Raw genomic sequence first — 13430 nt, forward strand, 5'->3', positions numbered from 1 at the left:
GGTTTCAGTAGTTGTGGCTCACAGGCTCTGGAGTGCAGGCTCAGTAGTTGTGGCGCACGGGCTTAGTTGCTCCGTGGCACGTGGGATCTTCACGGACCAGGGATCGAACCGGTGTCCCCTGCACTGGTAGGCAGATTCTTAACCACTGCGCCACCAGCGAAGTCCCTGTAAGTTTGCTTTAAATTAGGGATACCAATCCTTTCTCTTCTGCCAACTTGTATTTCTTTTTTTTTTTTGCGGTACGCGGGCCTCTCAATGTTGTGGCCTCTCCCGTTGCGGAGCACCGGCTCCGGACACGCAGGCCCAGCCGCTCCGCGGCATGTGGGATCTTCCCGAACCGGGGCACGAACCCGCGTCTCCTAGCATCGGCAGGCGGGCGCTCAACCACTGCGCCACCAGGGAAGCCCCAACTTGTATTTCTTGAAAACCATTCATGGTGATTTTTAACCATCTGTTCAGAAAATTCAAAATTTTCCGTGGAATCATAAACCTATGGCTAGAATTATATTATCCAATCTATGAATATTTTCCTTTATGATTTCTGACTATATTGCTATCCTTGAAGGTGGCCACAGCTCAGTGTTATGGACTTACGCACTTTATATTTTCTTCTAAGGTTTTGTTAACATTTAAATATTTAATCCGTATAGTATTTACTTAGATGTATTTTTTTTCTAAATGGCTAATCAGCAGCTCCAACATCAATTTTTGGATAAGCCATCTTTCCCCTGCTCTTTTAAAATGTCATCTTTTCATACTAAATTTCTGCTGGAATTTACTCCTGGATCTTCTGTCTAGCCCTTTTAGAATATAACACTATCTTAATTACTGTCCTGTTATGCTCTTCTCTCTAGGTAAGTTAACTCCTCCTCACTTCGTGGTCATTTTAATGATTGTATAATAGGCCATCACACGCATGTACCTTAATTTTTTAACCAATCCCCTCCTACTAGGCATTTGGTAAATTTCCAATTTTTTCCATACTATACAATGTGTAGTTTGGGCTTAAATTAAATGAATTCGATGCCTCGGTGGCTCAAGTTGTGCAAATTATCCATTTACCGTTTTCTTTGAATTATTTTTAAAATGACAATACGCGTTGTTGGTCTTGATTGTGGGATAACTGCCAAAATCTGTCCGCTGGGGTTTTAGATTACCCAGGCGAGACTTCCGAGCGACACCAGGGGACGCAGTTTCCAAGCTCCGCCTCAGCCACATCCGGGTTCAACCGCAGGTTCTGACCGAGAGCCGGCGGAACCTTTCTTCCGCGACTCCAATTAAGTTGCGCGGCGGGGACTATTTAGGCCACCGCGCACCGCTCTCCACGGGTACAGCAGTTTGGCTGGCGCAGCGAAGGCGCGCGTGAGGGTTCTGTTTGCTCCTTCCTTTGTCGTGAACAGCATGGACGTGCTTGCGGAGGAGTTCGGGAACTTGACCCCGGAGCAGCTGGCCGCGCCGATCCCGACTGTAGAGGTGAGGGCAGGGCACGCGTAGAACGGAAGAGAGGCTGGCATGCGTCCCCGGGAGGCGTTGCCCCGAGAACTCTGGCCGCGGAGCGGGGCGGGCCGCGTCTTCAGCGCATGCTCAGGACTCCGCGCGTGCTTGGGGCTCCGCGCGGGTCCTCTTCAGAGCCGGCCACTGCTGTTCGTGCAGGGTCAAGCTGAGGGGAGATGTCAGCCGCCGCGCAGACCCAGCGGCTCCGCGCACGGCTCTCGGGCTGGACGCATTCCAGTGTTCGTGTGTTATCAGGGGAGGACTGACTCTCCCCCACCTTGGGGGGACATATTGCATCTTTGACGGCTTATAAGGGATAATGAGGTCCAGGGAGCTTAGGCCACTTTGGTGAGGTCCCACAGCTGGCTGTGGTGGGAAAACCAGACGTCTGAATCCCAGGCTAGTAATTTTTCCTTTTCACCTGGAACTCAAGTTTGGGCTGCAGGAGTATTTTAAACGCCGAGAAAATTTACTCCAAATTTTGCCTAGGTGTTTTCGGGGGAGTAGCCCCGTAGCTTTCATCAGATTCTCAGAAGTTAAGGATAACTGCCCTACAGTGAGCTGCCTAATGAAGTTCAGATGTTGACGTAATTTTATTTTCTGGAAAGGTACATATAACTTCTCTGGGCCTCAAAATCTTAGTTGGCATGGGATGGGAAGTGGAGCAATAGTCAAGGGAGAGATTCAGGTAGAGGGAACAGGACACTGGAAGCCTGGAGGCAAGACCATCTGTTTTTAAGGAATTAAATCCAGTAGTACTGGAGTGGAGAAAAGTAGAGGAGAGATTTAAGGGTGACAGATAAGGATCCTGATTATGAAAGGTTTTGTTAGACATCTAAAGGAGGGCTGGGATGCCACTGACAAGTTTAAGGAGGAGAATGGCCGACAGGATCAGTAAATCTGTTTCTTTAATAATTATTCGGCAAATAAAGGAATTACAATCAGTCTGTTAGATTCAATCTGTGAGTGCCTGCAATACACTGCTGATCTTCATTGGGCAATACTGGATTTTTAACTTTTTTTTTTATATTGGAGTATAGTTGATCTGAATTTTTAGCTCTTGAACAGCTATTTAAGAGCCAGCATTTACAGAGCACGTATGTGCCAGCTCTGTTCAAGCCTAACGAGCATTATGTTATTTAATCATCTGAAGCAAGTAATATTTTTGCCCCATTTTGCCAATGAAGATTTTTAAGGCTCAGAGAGGTTAAGTAACTCACCCAGTTTCAGAAGGTTGTTAAATGGCTGATCTGTATTTTAGACCCTGGCAGTCAGACTCCAGAGCCCTCATCCTTAAGTGCTGACTGGACTGCTTCTCCAGAGAGCTCAAGGAATAAGCCTAAAGGATTTCTGTGTCTTGTCTGAATTTGCACAGCTGTGAAGGGACCAGTACTACATTTCCAGTCTTCTGATTCAGGAATAACAGTTCCTTTTCCTGGCCCTCTGCATCCAATCCACCGTCCCATCTTAAGGGCCCCCAACTACAAAATGTACTCAATTCTGAAACTTCCTTTCTTCTGTTCTCCAAGTCTGAACCACTGTCATCTCTTATTTCCTAGGCTCCTGACTTGTCCCATTCCAACAGTCTGTTCTCTGCTCTGTAGCCAGAGCCATCAGTTTAAACAGGCAGATATGATCACGTTGCTCCCTTGGTTAAAATTCTTCAGTCTGCCCATTGCTCTCAGGGCAAAATCTAAAGTCCTTACCATACTTATATGAGTCCTTTTCTCATTTTGGCCACTGCTTACTTCTCTAACCTGTTTCTGCCCCTCCCCCACCCAGATCTCCTCAAGATCTTTCTACTCTCCTCATATAGTCTTCTCTGATTTTTCTCGCATTCTTCTTTGTAGATTTACATACAGTAAGATGCATGAGTACTAAGTGTTCATTTACATGAGTTTTGACAGTTATGTATACCCAAATGACTAGCACCCCACACAAGATATAGAACATTTTCAGCATCCGACAAAGTTCCCTTTTCAGTTTGTGCCGTACCACACCTTTTGATTTCGATCATCATAGATGAGTTTTGCCAGACTCAACTTCTTTTTTTTTTTTTTAAGATTTGACTTTTTTTAGAGACGTTTCAGGTTCACAGCAAAATTGAGAGGAAGGTATAGAGATTTCTTACGTACCCCCTGCCCCCACCTACCTTTTTTCTTGAAAAATATTTTTACTTTTTCCAGGTCGTCTGCCTCCCTCTCAGGCCATTCCTCACTCTTCTTTGCTGGATGTGCTTTCTGCTCCTCATCTCTAAACGTTGGAGTGTTTTTGATCTCACTTCATGGAACTCTTCTCCACGTGATTTCATCTGTTACACAGCTTTAACTACCCTCCATTTGCTGACCTCTCCCTGATTTAGATCTCCAGGCCACTCTCTTCCCAAGTTCCAGACCTATATTTGTTGTCTATTTGGCATCTCCAAATAGACAAATGGATATCTCAAACTTAACATGCCCCCAACCAAACTCCTGATGACCCCTGCACACCTAAACCTGCTACTCTGACAGCATCCAGACATCCAGCGTCTTCCTCATCTCCAGAAATGGCAACTCTAAGGTGTCCGTCTCAACTCTTCTTTCTCTCAGAGTCTCCATCTAATCTACTGTCAAGTCCTGTTGGCTCTAACTTCACATTGAGTTTCCTAGCCAACAGTTTCTCACTACCCATATTGTTATCAGCCTGGAGTATTGCAGTGAACTCCTAAATGATCTCCCTCCTTCTAACCTTGCCTGTTCTCACCCCAGCAGCTAGAGTGATCCAGTTAAAATGAGTCACATCATCTTGTCACTCTTTTGCTCAAAACCTTCCAATGCTTCTCCTGTTACTCAAAGTAAAAAAGTTTACAGTTCTTGGGAAGTCTTACATGATTCTGGAGCCCTTACTCAGGAACTGTGTATTCTTACTTAAGACTCAGTTCTAACCATTTGTCAGATTTCCCATTAACAGATTAGGTACCATTCATGAAGAGTCTTATCATGGTAGGCTGTTTACGACCTCAGGAAGGTGTGAAGAGCAGGCCTAAGAACTCAAGAAGTGTGGCAGTTTGCAACCATTTAAAGTAGGAGATGGACACCATGTGATATCCTTCTGCAGCCTGAGCTCTGACCAGGCACTAGTTGAGAAAAAATAAGGGGGAGAAAGAACTCCCTTTGGGTTGAGAGACCTAGCTTCCACACCAGCCTCTCTGAAACGTACTCACCCTTCCTAAGACTGGCAAACCCTGCTTACTCAGGAAGTGTCATGAGAATAAAATAAAGATAAAAAGTACTTGGAATCTTGAGTCACCAAGAAGAGGTTAAAGTATATTCTATTTAAGAAATCTGTGGTTTATATATACTTGTGTGTGTACATGTTTGTATACATGTACATACACAGCACATATATGATTTCCATAAAAGTGGTTGCAATGTAAAAATTGTTCGTTTTCATTTACTTTCTTTTGCTTCCTGTGATGAAGTGAGTCATTTTGGGTACATTAAAGTAACTTCTCATGAAAATATTGTGATTGCTAGCACAGAGTTCTGATACTTTTATTGTTCTGATTCACAGGAAAAATGGCGGCTGCTTCCAGCATTTTTAAAGGTAATTAATATTTAATAATAATTAGTTGTTTTTCCAATGAAGAGTGAAGAAATAAGCCTTTTTTAAAATTAATTTTTTTTCACCAACATTTTTTGACTTTGTACAACTGTGTGCTTTTCTAGGTTTTAGAAGTACAAGAAATTATAAGGCAGTATCCCTGTCTATAAAATACTAGTTAGGGGATTGCTAATCTAATTTTAGAGATAGGAAGTAGTATACGTTGTAGCATGGCACATGAATAATACAAACCAAAGTGCTGTTGGCAAGAGTGATGCCGCAAGTGGTCAGAGAGGGCCTCCCAAAGGAGGTGAGATGTAAGCCACATCTTAAGAGGAAAGGAATTAACTGAGCTGAAAGGTAGGATGCAGGGAGCATGGCTTAATAAAGGTGCTCAGGAGAAGCCTCCACGGGGTCTGTAGGAAGCAGAGTCCAGTCTGCTTGGCTGGAATGGGTGAGTGGCTAGACAGAGGAACTACAGATTATACGATTCCTATTATTAATTGAATTTCAGTTTTAAAGAGCTTATGCTGAGTAGTAGCAGGTTCCACAATGATAGACCACTTGACACACAGTAGGATGGTTATAGTCAAAAAAAGACAGTAGCAAGTGTTGATGAGGATGTGGAGCAATCAGAATCCTAACGCTCTACTGATGGGAATGTAGAATGTTGCAGCCGCTTTGGAAAGCAGCCTGGCAGTTCATCAAATGGTTAAACATAGTTACTGTCTGATCCTGCGATTCTACTCCTAGGTATTTACTCAAGATAAATGAAAACATGTCCGTGCAAAAACTTGTACACAGATGTTCATAGCAGCATTATTCATAATAGCCAAAAAGTGTAAACAACTCACATGAACACCAGCTAATGGATGGATAAGTAAAGTATGGTCTATCCATACAATGGAATAGTATCTGGCAATAAAAAGAAATCAAGTGCTGACATATGCTACAACATGGATGAATCTTGGAAGCATCTCGCTAAGTGAAAGAATGAAGACTTGAAAAATGAGTAGAGTTTTGTCCAACTTAGTTTTCTGTTAATAGGCAGAGGGGAGAGTGCTGGGAGAGGAAGCTGGGAAGCTGTCAGGGCCAGATTTCTGACCAGATTTTATGGTTAAGGAGTTTGATGTGAAGGATTTTGGCTTTTCTTCTAACAGCAATAGGAAGCTCTTGAAGAAGTTTTAAGTAACCAAAAATGAAATAAAATGATAGTAAGGTCAAGGGAAGTTTTTTTGTTGTTGTTGTTTTTAATTATGACTTTTTTCTTTTTCAAAGGGAACTATATATATATATATATATATATGTATATATATATATATATATATATATACACACACACACATACACACATACGCATAAGCAGAGGAGAAGGGGTAGGATTTGTGATTCAAAAAAGAGGAGACAGTTGGTGGTATGTGGTCCAAGAAGAGGTTGTCTACTACATATTGGCATTTTCCATTGGCACTTGCCATCTACCTCTACAAGAATTAAATCATGTGCTGCTACAGCTGCTGACTTTCAACACCCCCTGAAAGGAGTTCAGGGTGGAGAGCAGAAATGAGGCACTGTGTGCTCTGGGAAAAACTGGCAAAACAGGTCTTCAGATAGTTAGATATATATATTTTAAATTTTATTTTATTTATTTTTATTTTTGGCTGCGTTGGGTCTTCGTTGCTGTGCACGGGCTTTCTCTAGTTGTGGTCAGCGGGGGCTACTCTTTGTTGCGGTGCACGGGCTTCTCACTGTGGTGTCTTCTCTTGTTGCGGAGCACGGGCTCTAGGCACACGGGCTTCAGTGGTTGTGGCGCACGGGCTTAGTTCTTCTGCGGCATGTGGGATCTTCCCGGACCAGGGCTCGAACCCGTGTCCTCTGCCTTGGCAGGCAGATTCTTAACCACTGCACCACTAGGGAAGCCCAATAGTTAGATATTTTCAGGAGCCAATTTTATGAGCCCAATTCTTGCATCTCCTCGTATCTAGAAAAGCACTAAAATCCTTCATGGTGACGTCTGCGCCTCGTGACTAGCAGTAACCTTCACGAGAGTAGCAGAAACCTTCTGCGAAGAATGTGTGCTTGATTGCATGTGCTCCCCCTGCACCAAAATCACATGTATACTGACCTTCCCCCCTGCGTCTTTGGAGAAGTTTCTCAGAGCTATCTGGGATGCTGTCTCCTGGCTGTAGTCCTCATTTTGCCCCAAATAAAACTTAACTCGCAACTCTCATGTTGTGCATGTTTTTTAACTCGACAGTTACTATGGCAACCTTGAAGGGACTCGAACCTTCAATCTTCTGAACTGTCGGCTAGAGTATTAGTGCTTAGATGGCAGGTGCCAATGGAAAATGCCACTTTGTAGTTGACAAGGTAGAGAACTTAACAGAGACATGAGACTACAGCTATTTCATTCATTTAAAGTTGGGGTTCTCTTTTACTCAGACCACCTTGAAATATATTTGTCCAAGAACAAAAATGTAAAGATTTTTAATATGTAACTGAAGACAGGAACTTGAAGCCTGTGAGGCTGCAGTGCTGTGGGCAGGTAGAATCCAGACTTGGAATGTTAGGTTGGGGTGACAGCAGTGAAGAGGGACTCCTGTAAGTCCCTCTTAGTTTTGCACAAGTACCCAATGGGGTGTGCTCGACTTAATAGCATTCTTTTGTGAACATAAACAATTACCTTTTGAGTTCTAGTTGATCAGCCTGTAACGTGACCTTGTTTTTTAATAGCAGTGGTAAAATATCCAGAGTGAGGGAGGTACGTAGTCGCCCCACTGTACACTGGTCAGGCTGTGGAGGATTAAATCCATGTGATGACAGCGTGGAGCCCACTCAGGAGCGGTTCATGGGCTGCTGAGGGGTCTGGAAGGCATGCCTGCGAGAAATAGGGGAAGTGCCTGTTCAGCCTGGAAGTGAGAACGTGAAAGAGAGATGTGATCACTCAACAGACTGAGGTAGAGCAGGCATTTTCTCCAGAAAAGACAGTTAGGCTCCAGGGGTGGAAACTGTGGGAAGGCAGACTGCAGATCATTGTAAGGGTGAATTTTTCCCCTAACAATCAGAACTATTTCATAATAGGATGGCTGCTTTGTAAGCCAGTGAGATCCTGAATAAGGAGGTGGAATTAAAGCAAAGGCCCTGTGATTATCTGTCTGTTGAGAGTGTTCTAGAAATGTTGAACTAATTGTGTTTGAAGATTAATGTAAAATGATGAACATTACAGTCCTTTAAGTCCTAAGACTGGATTCTATGTGTTTATCGTTTCAGTGTTTTTCATAGCGCTTTGTGCAGCCATACTGACTTCTGAGATGAAAGGAAGTCGCTGCCAGCTGGTCGATCTTAGGTCCCTGATGTTCACTCTGCTTCCAATTTTAAATGCAATTATTTTTGGTTTTCTTAATAGAGATCCTTGTTTTTTCCCTTCATTCTTCTAAAAGTGATATGAAAGACAGATATGTGGAAATCATAAAACTGCTTACATAGGAGCAAGACAAGAAAGAAAATAGACGTTGTTTGAGGGTTGAAGAGATGATGCTCAACTGCTGTATTTGTTTCTGGGATTTTTTTTGTAAATTCAAAGCATGTAGGGAAAATCCTGCCTTATTTGTTAGCTCATGGGGAGTCATTAGGTATATTCAGGTACTCATATCTTGAATTCCAAAGGTCAGACTGTTTTTCAGGGAGGAAAATTTGAGGGTGTTCTAGTAAGATGGAGGAGAGATGGAGTGAGGACACATAAATGTAAAGCTTTGCTAAGTAAAATTCATGGATTTTTTTTCTCACTTTGGTTTTGAGGAAAATTTATGGATCAGGTGAGATCCATTGTGTAATCTGCTATTTTGTTGCTAACCTACTTTTTACTTTTTATCTGTTTAGGTGAAAGGCCTTGTGAAACAGCATATAGATTCATTTAACTATTTCATTAATGTAGAGGTAAGCATCAGATCTTGGAAAAGGATATGGTTAAGAATTAACTGGAAGCCAGAGTCTTTCCTCATGTTACTCTTTCCCCTGCAGATAAAGAAAATAATGAAAGCCAACGAAAAGGTTACGAGTGATGCTGACCCCATGTGGTACTTAAAGTAAGGAAGCAACTACTCTTAATTTGCTACTTTGATTATGTCTAACATTTTTTTATAGTGAATGTAGTTGCTGTCAAAACTCTTTTAACATAATTCTCCTTTTATCTGTTTTATAGGAAGATATTTATCAAATGCTTAATTTTTAATTGGTAAGCTAAGGATAACAGGTAGTTATGAGTGAAAAGTTACTGAAACTATTAGGTTTAAACTTTTTTAAAAACAATTTTAGAGGAAAATTACAAAAAGAGGACAAGGAGTTCTCATGTTACACTTCACCCAGTTTATACTAATATTAACATCTTATGTAGCCATAGCATAATTAGCAAAACTAGGAAATTAGCACTGATACAATACTGTTGACTAATCTACAAATCTTAGTTTTCCCACTAATGTCCTTTTTCTGGTCCAGGATTCAATCCAGGACCTGCATTATGTTCAGATGTCATATGTCTCCTTCATCCTCTCCAATCTATGACAGTTCCTCAAGCTCTCTTGGTCTTTCATGACCTTGACACTTCTGAAGAATTCTGGTCAGTCGTTTTGTAGAAAGTCCTTGATTCGGGTTTGTGCGGTATTTGCCTGTGGCTACATTGGGTTATGCCTTTTTGGCCAGAATACCACAGAAGCGATGCTTCATGTCATTCTCACTGTACCATATCAGGGGGTACAGATGTCAGTATATTTAACGGCTGGTGATTTTAACTTTGTTCACTTGATTAAGATGGTATCTTCCAGGTTTCTCTACTGTAAAGTTACTAATTTTTCCTTCAGTAATTAATCACTATCTTATAAGGTGATCCTTCGAGACTATGCAAATATCTTATTTCTCATTGCACTTTACCCACTACCTTTAGCATGCATTGATGATTGTTGTAGCAGTTACCTACAACAGTAATTGCTGTGGTGTTTACCTATTGGCAAGTCTCTATTTCCATCATTCTTTCTACATTAATATTAGAATTCTACTGTGAGGAGGAGCTTTTTCTTCCCCTCATTTGCTCTCTATCTGTAATTTTATTTATATTAATATGAACTCATGGATGTTTATTTTATTCTATGCATCATAATCCAGTACTGTCATTGTTTTATTTCTCAAATGGTCCCAGATTTGGCCATAGGGAGATTCATCAAGTTGACTGCTGCATCCTTTCAACATGCCCCTGTGAATTTTCGAGCACTCCTCTACTTTCTGGTACCATGAGATGTGGTCCATCTAGTATTTTTCCTGTCCCAGCCTGGAATCAGTCATTTCTCCAAGGAGCTTTAGTCTCTTTTATTGGAGAGTAGTGTTTAGACACCAAGATATGGGTACTAAAGTCTCAGTAGAGAGAGCTATATTTACTTACTTATTCAGTCCTAGGATATACATAAACTAGTTTCAGAATTGTTAATTCATCACTCTGTGAGAATAAAATTTACTAATACTTGTATACTGCTTTTCTGTCTTTGCTGTATCCAATCAAAATACTGTTTTCTAAAGTTACTCAGGTTAGTTATTTTCTTTCTTACCTTTTCAGTGCCGTTATATTATTCATTTGTAGCGCAGTAAGGTTTGTATGCCATTTTGGGTATGTGAGACATTATTATGGTTGTAAGAGTTAGACCTATAGAAAAAAGTCTATTCAGAAAATTGTCCCTCCCCTTCCAGTTCTTCCCACCGTGTTCCCAGTGCTCCCTGTAGGTAACCCGTCTCTTTAGTTTCTGCTTTCTTCTTCCTGTTTCTTTTGCACAAATGAGCACATATATTTTTTCCTCCGTATCCTTTCTTATGAGAATGGTAGTGCACTATAGCTACTCTTTTGCATTTGCTTTTTTCCTTAAGTATCATTTGTAGGGAGCTATAGTTTCAATATTTTTGTAAAGAGATTTACAGTATTTGTTTTTTAAAGATAACTTGATAACATTTTCTCTCCTTTGTAAACTGTGTGTTCTATGACTTTAAGATCTCCAATTATAATTTGTTAATTTGTTAATTTGTCATCCTCTGCAAGATAAGCATTTGTCAAAGGGCAATCTTGTATTCGGGAGGAAAATAGCTTGATTGTTTATATGTTCTTTGAAGAACTGTAATTGGTTCTGGAATAACTTGCTTTTCAGGTATCTTAATATCTATGTTGGGCTTCCTGATGTTGAAGAAAGCTTCAATGTAACTAGACCAGTGTCCCCTCATGAGGTAATTATCAACCTTAATTTAATTGGATTTGTTTGGTTTAACTGGAAGAGTCAGTGCCCTTAAAATAATTCTTAAAAAATGATTTAAAAATGGGAAAAAATCTCTTATGAGACAAGATAACCAAAATAAATAAGCACCTGTATAATACCATACTGTATTAGGAAACAGTTTTGTATTAGTTGGTTTATCATTTAATCCTAGTTAACTTGCACTGTTAGGTCACTGTGTCTTTTTTATGTCCTGTTTCTGAGTTTTTTCATGGTCTCTCCACCCCTGCTCCTTGCTCACCACTGGTGTCTGGTGCGGTGTGCTGTTCCTGCAGGGGTTTCTTGCTTAGCGCGTATTTTGAGGGTCAGCAGGCCTTGCGTTTGCAGAGGGACTGAGGACAAGGAACTCACGGTCTAGCAGAAGAGGCAGAGGAGAAGAAAATGTAAATGCCAGGGTTTTAAAAGAGCTACAGGCAACGGCTTTTAGAACAGCCCTGTTTATTGGCTTTTAACGGATTCTAGATTTCTCTTCAAATTCTTCCACTTACTGTCCATAATTGGGCATTGATTCAGGAAGGAAAATGATTTTTGTAGATTTTTCTGGTTTGTATTAATGTAAAGCTAAAATAGCAATTAGGGAACATAGCACAGGAATCTTTAGTAAAGAACAAGTAAGGTGTTAGAGTGCTATGGTTGTTGTCTAAGCAAGGTGAAATAGGAAGTGTGATCAAGTAACCAGATATTTTATATAGGTAATTTTGGTATTAATCACCGAGTATTGATTGAACATTTATTTTGTGCTGCAAAATTGGAAGACACAAAAGAAATAAGACATAATATCTTTGCTCAAGTTCATGCTCTTATGGATTAAAATAACAAAACAAATGAAACAGAGACACCAGGGTTTGCAGCCTAGACGATAGGTAAGGCGAATATGTGACGTTGGACTGAACAGGGAGTAGTGAGGACTGGATGTTGGAAACTGTGCGCCCCGATTTGGCTTTCCCCACCTCCGCTTTCCATTTGGCGAGAACTTTCCAATTTTTCAAGAACTAAACAGCCAATTAACAATCTCCAAGTCACCTTCTAAACTAGTATATTACTGGGTTCAGAGAAGGGAGAAGACGAAGAATTCGAAGTAGTTCAAGAAGGCTGAAGCCACAATTGTCATTATAATAATTATTCCTGATGTTGAAGAAAACACATGGGTATTACTGCAATTAGAGAAAGAGGGTGCAAAGATTTCTTGGAGGGTATTGACTCTTAGAGAGATGGGGAGCGTGGGAGAGCAGGTGGATGGGCAGTCATGGGACCCACAGCAGGACTGGGGGTGCAGGTACTGCAGGCTCTACCCACACAGCCCTATTCCTGTTGATAAGAGAGAGTTCGAGGGGGACAGAGGGGGCCCCAGAGGTAGTTTGGCGCCCCATGTTTACCACTTCTGTCAAATTTCATTTCCATTTGAAGGGATGAGTTTGTTAAGACCCATGAATATCTGCCTATCATGGGTGTTACATTAGTTTTATTAACAAAAATGAGATAATATTTATATAGTACTCTGTACCAGGCACCATTCTAAAAATATATACTCATACTCTTGGGAATTAAAATTATTTACATTCCCGTTTTACATATGAGGAGACTGAGATGCAGAAAGGTTATTTAAAACTTAATTGGTAGAGCCGGGATTTGAGCACAGAAAATAGAGTCCACACTCTGATCATCATGCCACCCTACCTTTGGTCAGGCCTGCAGGAGGCTTGATATAATTAAATATAAGGTAATATACTGGTCAATAATAGGACTATATAGTATTTTTAAATCCTAGGCACTGTTAGGCTAGAAAAAGTTTGTATCTGTCTTTGGTGCAGTAAAAGCCAGAGAGAGGATTCAGCATCATGAATTGTATGGTTGAGGTTCAGAGAAATTCTCTTTTTGAGATTGCAAGGCACCTGAGGACCATCAATATAATGGAGAAGTCATCGGAAGATTTTGATGGGTTTCCTGATCATGGCCCAGGCAAGGGCTTCTCTTAGTGAGTCATCACCACGTGAAAGTAAAGCGCGCACCAACAATTTCTAAAGTTCCGCAAGTGACTCAGAAATTGTTAGA

The 13430-nt window shown here is 41.1% G+C and overlaps 1 protein-coding gene across 1 annotated transcript in view; it reads left to right on the forward strand.

Moving 5' to 3' along the window:
• Positions 1–1257: 1257 nt before the first annotated feature.
• Positions 1258–13430, forward strand: part of POLR3B (RNA polymerase III subunit B) — a 115141-nt gene continuing 102968 nt past the window's right edge. The window contains exons 1-5 of the mRNA XM_060025536.1: positions 1258–1473; positions 5047–5079; positions 8953–9009; positions 9094–9158; positions 11256–11331. Coding sequence (XP_059881519.1) covers positions 1402–1473; positions 5047–5079; positions 8953–9009; positions 9094–9158; positions 11256–11331 — 303 coding nt within the window. The 5' untranslated portion in view covers positions 1258–1401. The remainder of the gene's footprint in view (positions 1474–5046; positions 5080–8952; positions 9010–9093; positions 9159–11255; positions 11332–13430) is intronic.

This window comes from Delphinus delphis, chromosome 11 (genome assembly GCF_949987515.2).
Source record: "Delphinus delphis chromosome 11, mDelDel1.2, whole genome shotgun sequence".
Lineage (NCBI taxonomy): Eukaryota > Metazoa > Chordata > Mammalia > Artiodactyla > Delphinidae > Delphinus > Delphinus delphis.